General features: G+C 45.6%; 1 protein-coding gene across 1 annotated transcript in view; it reads right to left on the bottom strand.

Annotated features, from left to right (window-relative positions):
- Positions 1-7,495, bottom strand: part of snrnp40 (small nuclear ribonucleoprotein 40 (U5)) — a 32,806-nt gene extending 25,311 nt beyond the window's left edge. The window contains exon 1 of the mRNA XM_063035074.1: positions 7,324-7,495. Coding sequence (XP_062891144.1) covers positions 7,324-7,437 — 114 coding nt within the window. The 5' untranslated portion in view covers positions 7,438-7,495. The remainder of the gene's footprint in view (positions 1-7,323) is intronic.
- Positions 7,496-7,655: the final 160 nt, after the last annotated feature.

Here is a 7,655-nt window from a genome sequence, read left to right on the forward strand (position 1 = left end):
CCTGTTTTTGTCAAAGTGAAACGAGAAAATTCATTAAGCCCAGGTATTTTTTTTAATACAAAATTTGTTGAAAGTAAGGATTTTGGTTTATAATTCACCTTAAATGCATTTTTTGTTAATGTTCAGCAGGACTACTCTTACTATCCTTCAGAAATAATAAAACAGCATGAGCGAATAAAGTTGAACTTTCACCTACCATCCCACAAGTCTCTGCATCCAGTGCATCATTCTCTGTAACTTCCAGCACCTTCAATGGGAACCTACCACCAAACACACCTTTATATCCCCCTCATTCTCCATTTTGCTATAGGGATTGCTTCCTTCATGATTCCCTTGTCTATTTATCCCTCCCCACTGATCTCCTTCCTGGCACTTATCCATGAAAGAAATATCACACTTGCCCATTCACCTCCTCCCTCACCTCCATTTAGTGCCCCAAACAGTCCTTTGAAACAAGGCAACACTTCAGCTGTGAATCTGTTAAGAGTCATCTACTGTATCCTGTGCTCCCGATGCAGCCTCCTCTACACAGGTGAGACCCAACATAGATTGGGAATGCTTTGTCAAGCACCTTTGCTCCATTGACAAAAAGCAGGATTTCCCGGTCCATTCCTATTTCAACATGTTGGTACGTGGCCTCCTTTACTGCGACAATGAGACTACTCTCAGGTTGAAGGAACGACACCTCATATTTCCGTTGGGTAGCCTCCAATGTGAAGGCATGAACATCGATTTCTTAAACTTCTGGTAATTTTCCCCCCTCCCCCTTCTTCCATTCCCCTACTCTAGGTCCCTCTCACCTCCCCTAGTGTGCTTCTTCCATCCCTTTCTCCCATGGTCCACTCGCCTCTCCTAACAGATTCCTTCTTCTCACCCATCATCTCTTTGCTTCTTACTTCCTCCCCCAACCACCCGGCTTCACCCATCACCAGTTCCAGCTTGTACTTCTTCCCCTCCTTCCACCTCCTTCCACCACCTTCCGTTATCTTCCCCCCTTCCTTTCCAGACCTGAAAAAGGGTCTCAGCCCAAATTGTCAACTGTTAATTCATTTCCATAGATGCTGTCTGACCTGCTGAGTTCCTCCAGCATTTCGTGTGTTGCTCTGGATTTCCAGCATCTGCAGAATCTCTCGTGTTTACAAGTTGAACTTGCATCCAGTATCCTGGATGTAAACAAATTTGAATTCTAGCATGGAGCAGCTTTATTTTTAATACAGGGCGAGTTCTGTACTGTTAGTGTTGCTGCTTCTCAAGAAACAAATGAGGCCCTTTCTGTATTCACAGGCAGATCAATCAACGATTAAGGGAATTCCTAAATCTTCCTCCTCCAGTATTTATCCCACAACCGTATCAAGCTTTACCATGTTTGTTTAGTGGTACCTTGTGAATATAACGTTACTTTAGAAAGCAGTATGATTTCCCAGTGGCCACACATTTTAATTCCACGTCCCATTCCCATTCTGATACGTCTATCCACAGCCTCCTCTACTGTAAAAATGAAGCCACACTCAGGTTGGAGGGACAACACCTTATATTCCACCTGGGTAGCCTCCAACCTGATGGCATGAACATTGACTTCTCAAACTTCCGCTAATGCCTCACCTCCCCCTCGTACCCCATCAGTTATTTATTTATATAAACACATTCTTTTTCTCTCTCTTTTTCTCCCCCTGTCCCCCTCACTATACCCCTTGCCCATCCTCTGGGTTTTCCCCCCTCCCCCTTTTCTTTCTCCCTAAGCCTCCTGTCCCATGATCCTCTCATATCCCTTTTTACCAATCAACTGTCCAGCTCTTGGCGCCATTCCTCCCCCTCCTGTCTTCTCCTATCATTTCGGATCTCCCCCTCCCCCTTTCATATCTCTTACTATTTCTTCCTTCAGTTAGTCCTGACAAAGGGTCTCGGCCTGAAACGTCGACTGTACCTCTTCCGAGAAATGCTGCCTGGCCTGCTGCGTTCACCAGCAACTTTGATGTGTGTTGCTTGAATTTCCAGCATCTACAGATTTCCTCGTGTTTATGATTTTGTTAATTTTAGGCCATTTTATGATTTCCAGAAACCGAAGAGTGCAACACAATTGAAGCTCTATACCTTTACTGCTGATCTGAGAGATTACGGATGGAAATCTTTCATGATCTTGTATGCATTTCCAGAACCACAGTATTATGCTTGAACTTTCAGGACATGGGTCTCACTGGTAAGGTCAGTATTTTACTTTCATAGAGTTAGACAGCATAGGCACAGATCCTTCAGTTCATCATCCTCGTGCTGACCATCTGGCACCCATTCATACCGTAAGGGGTTTCTTTTTCATGTTAACGGCTAAGGCGAATAAAATAGCTTCTTTGTAATATTAACTGCTGATGTAAGGGGTTCTCTATAGCAGCATATCTGGGTTATAATCATAAATAACGTGACTTTGGAATGTCATTGCTGAGCAACAGAACAGATGTTACTCTTTCTTGTGTGCGAAAGCTATTGGTTTTCGTGGGCTTTGAGCAGATCTAGCAGTAGGGATGAAGAGAGAAGACGCACACGGAGAGATGCTGTGAGCTGGCTGGCGGAGCGGACCTCGAGGGGAGGCTCGGAACCCGTGGAGTCCGGAGGACATCGACTGGAGGAAAGGATACCTGATTCGTGAGCTCCAACGAATTATTTGTGCACAGAACTGATAGAGTTACTGACTTGGCACCTTTATTGTATTTGTTTCTACTGACCCATCACCAAATACTTATAAAGTGTAATCATTTAATCGCATATGGTGTACTGTTATTTGGCGTGGTGGGGTACATCACACAGCATCCACACAAATTGATTACCCAGTTTGGTGGGGCCGAAGGCTGCTCCCCCTAGACGAAAACAAGCTAAGCAAGCCTGAGGCTCACCAGGAGGCTACAATACTAACCCTACTTACCAGCTTTCTTCTCAAGTCCATAAGACCACAAGATATAGGAGCAGAATTGGGCTATTCAGCCTTTTGAGTCTGCTCCACCATTTCTCATGGCTGATCCATTTCCCCCTCAGCCCCAATCTCCTGTCCTCTCTCCATATCCTTTCATGCCCTGACTAATCAAGAATCTATCAACCACTACCTTAAACAGACCCAATGAACTGGCCTCCACAGCCACCTGCGGCAATGAATTCCACAGTCACTACACGCTAACTAAAGAAATTCCTCCTCATCTCTGTTCTAAATGGACATCCTTCTATTCTGAGGCTGTGTCCTTTGGACTTAAGACTCCCCCACCATTCACATCCACTCTATCGAAGCCTTTCAGCATTCAATATGTTTCAATGAGATATCCCCTCATTCTTCTAAATTCCAGAGAATAAAGAGCCTTCAATCGCTACTCACATGATAACACTTTCATTCCTGGAGTCATTCTCATGAATTTCCTCTGAACCCGCTATCATTTTATACACAATTTGACACAGGCCCTTCAGCCCACAACGTTGTGCAGCACCAATTAAATCAGTAATCAAATGGCTAACCAAACTGATTTTTTCTGTCCACACAATGTCCATATCCCTCCATTTTTTTTCATTCATGAACCTATCTAAACGTCTCTTAGAAGTCCCTAATGTATCTGTCTCTACCACCACCCAAGGCAGCACAATCCACCTGATCTGTAAAAAAAATTTGCCCCTCACATCTCCTTTAAAATTACCCCCTCTCACCTTAAATTCATGCCCTCTGGTATTAGATACTATAACCCTGGGAAACAGATATCATCTATCTACTCTGTCTTTTCTAATCTTATAAACCTCTATCAGATCTCCCCTCCAGAGAAAACAAACCAAGTTTGTCCAACCTCTTATGATAGCTCACACCCTCTAAACCAAGCAACTTTAAACCACACCTGCACCCTCTCCAAAGCCTCAACATCCTCCCTGTAATAGGGAGACCTGAATTGTATGCAATATTCTAGATGTGCCTAACTATGTGGTGGTGTGCCGGGGCAATGGCATCAACACGGATGATGCCAACAGGCTCAATAAACTGATTAGAGAGGCTGGCTCTGTTATAGGAGTCAAACTGGACACACTGGAGGCTGTGGTAGAACGAAGGACCCTACAGGAAATCCTGGCAATTCTGGACAATGTTTCTCACCCTCTGCGTGGCTGAACGCAGGAGCACTTTTGGTGATAGATTAAGACAACTGCGTTGCTCCAAACAGTGTTATACGAGGTCATTCTTACTCTCAGCCATTAGGCACTGCAATGAGTCAACCTATAGCCGGGGAAGTGATGACCCTCTCCTGTTAGACTGTTTGAGGTCACTTATTTTTTAATTCTTTCTTACCTCTCGTTCTAATATTTATATATCTGTGTACTTGTAATGTTACTGTGACACCGCAATATCCTTTGGGATGAATAAAGTATCTAACTAGAGTTTCATGAAGCTGCAACATAACTTCCTGACTTTTGAATTTAATGCCTCAACTAATAAAGGCAAGTCTGCCATAAGCCTTCTTATCGACCTGTGTAGCCATTTTCAGGTAACTATGAATTTGGACCCCAAGATCCCTCTGCTCATCTACACTGCTAAGGGCCTTGCTGTCTCTTTATATTTGACCTACCAAGTTGCAACACCTCACATTTGGCCAGTTTAATCTCCATCTGCGATTTCTCCACCCATATCCGCAACTGATCTCATTCCATTGTATCTTTCCTATTTCTCTATGCTATCCATACCACCACCAATCTTTGCATCATCTGCAAACTTACTGACATACCCATTGACATTTTCATCATTTATACACCTCAGAAGCAGCAGAGGTCCCAGTACAGAAACCCGTGGAACACGACTAATCACAGACCTCTGGCTGGAATAAGTCCCTTTGACCACCACCCTCGGTCTTCTTTGGGCAAGCCAGTTCAAAATCCAAACGGCTAATTCACCATGGACCCCATGCATCTTAATCTTCTGGATGAGCCTCCCATGAGGGACCTTGACAAACACCTTACTAAAATCCATGTAGACAACATCCATAGCTCTACCTTCATCAGTCACTCCCATTACCTCATCAAAAAGACACGACTTGCCCATACAGCCATGCTGTCTCTCATTAATTGGGCCAGGGTCTTCCAAGTGACGGGAGACTCACCAGTCTATAGTTTCCAGGACTTTCCCTGGTTCCCTTCTTGAACAATGGAATAACTTTACTATTCGCCAGTCCTCCGGGACCTTGCCTGCAGCTGGAGAGGACACAAAGTTATTGGTCAAGGCCCCAACAATCTCTTGACTTGCCCCTCTCAGTAACCTGGGGTATTGCCTATCTTTTATTCTATCTATGCTTTTCAGAAGTAGAATCAGGTTTATTATCACTGGCATGCTGTTTTGCAGTAGCCATCCATGAAATTTAAAGGCATCTGTTAGTCTCATGAGACCATGGATTTGCACCTTGGAAGGTTTACAGGGCGCAGGCCTGGGCAAGGTTGTATGGAAGACCAGCAGTTGCCCATGCTGCAAGTCTCCGCTCTCCACGCCACCGATGTTGTCCAAGGGAAGGGCATTAGGACCCATACAGCTTGGCACCGGTGTCGTCACAGAGCAATGTGTGGTTAAGTGCCTTGCTCAAGGACACACACGCTGCCTCAGCCAAGGCTCGAACTTCAGATTACTAGACAATCACCTTAGCCACTTGGCCACGCACCAACGCCAATCCATGAAATACAAGTTACAATAAATATAAAATATAAATAATAAGTGGTGCAAGAAGAGAGCAAGATAGTGAGGTAGTGTTCATGGGCTGTTCCGGAATCTGGGAAGAAGCTTTTCTTAAAACTTTGAGTTTGTGCCTTCAGACTCCTGTACCGCCTCCCTGATGGTAGTAACAAGAAGAGGGCATGTCCTGGGTAAAGGGGGCCCTTACTGATGACCAGCCTGGTTGGGTTGAGTTGTTCTCCGATCTCGGCAATTTACTCGCAAACATTTTGTTACCATGTGAGGAGACATCGCCAGCGCGCTGATTGTCCGAATTAACAGCACACTGACAAAGTCTCCTCATGTAGTGACAAAACACTTGCAGGTAAATTGTTAAGAATGGAGAATAACTGAACCCAACCATCAACCACCCGAGCTACAATTTTCTGAAAATGAACTACCTTTTTGAGGCACCGCCTTTTGAAGATTCCTTCAACATCATTCTAGAGCCTGAGATTCCCCTTCCCACAAACACAACGTCCTTGTCACCTGCAAATGTATTAATCAAATTTCCCACATTCACATCTAAACCGCTATTGTCCATCTCTGAACAGAATTATTTTTAACATCAATTTTCCGGCATGTTAAGGGTCAAAGATGTGGGCCTGGAGATGGATACAGGCAACACTTGGGAGGACTTTTAATTGTTTCTCAGTCATCATTATTAACAGTAATTTCATTTTAAATTCTCAAAGAAGGATCTGAACTTAGATTCAGAGTGTACACCTAGTGAATGTGGAGAGGATGTGTCCTATAGTGGGGGCAGTCCAGGACCAGAGGGCATAGACTCAGAACAGGGGACACTGATTTAGAATGGAGACGAGGAGGAATTTCTTCAGCCAGAGGGTGGTTAATCTGTAGAATTCATTACCACGGACAGCGGGGGAGGTCGTCATTGGGTATATTTGAAGCAGGGGTTGATAGGATTAGTCAAGCATCAAAAGTCATGGGGGGCAGGCACGAGGACGGGGTTGAGAGGGATAATAAATCAGCCATAATGGAACAGCAGAGCTGAATCGATGGGCTGAATGGCCTACTTCTGCTCCTATGTGTTTCTTTTTTTGTCTTAACCACTGTGGACAGACAAATCTTGACAGCTCACGGGAAACTTTCTGAGCTGGTGATAAGTGGAGACACAAGACTCTGCAGATGCTGAAACAGAGAAAGCACTGAAGGAACATTTATTTGCTAACATGGGGAGACAACATTCCATGTCAACAAGCTACATCGGCCTGAAAGACGGGGATTGGGGGGGGGGGTAAAGCAGATTTTAAAAGGTGGAGGGAAGGGGTAGGGGTGGAGCAGGAGCCGGAGGGTGACAGAGGATAGGATTCGGGGTCCATCTATCATCCGCCAGCTCCTGCTACACCCCTTTAGATCGACTCTCACCCTCTCTCTTTCAGTCTCGATGAATTCTCAACTTGAAATACTGACGCACACGTCCCTCAACAAATGCTTGCCTGACCCGCTGATACTTCTTGCCTGCAGTAAGTGTTAGTTTCTCCAGCCCGCGGGTGAACCAACACAGAGGGAAGAAACTCCTGCCTGTAAGTTAGTTTAGGCCTCTGACTACGAGCTCAGTAACGTGGCCACCGATGCCCTATCGCCGTACTTACCGCCTGTAGCACGGCCTGCTGCGGACCACCCTGCGCCGAGGGCACCAGATCATTACGGGGTCGCTTAACCTGCACCAGCGCCATCTCCTGCGCCTTGCGCTTCTGGTCGATCATCTCGTCCACGGGCGCCGATCCCACAGCCCGTCGTCAAGGCCGATCTCTGACGTCCTAACAACGCCCCTCCTCATTGCCCAACACCTGCCTCTCCGCGGGGTGACGGGTTAGCCACTCACATCTCTAGCTCCATAGGCTACCTTCAATGTCAATCATACACAGTGGGCGGGTTTCCAGTAGGACCTGTGCTATGATTGGTCTAATCCCGCTGCCAATCT

Source organism: Mobula hypostoma, chromosome 28 (assembly GCF_963921235.1).
Source record: "Mobula hypostoma chromosome 28, sMobHyp1.1, whole genome shotgun sequence".
Lineage (NCBI taxonomy): Eukaryota > Metazoa > Chordata > Chondrichthyes > Myliobatiformes > Myliobatidae > Mobula > Mobula hypostoma.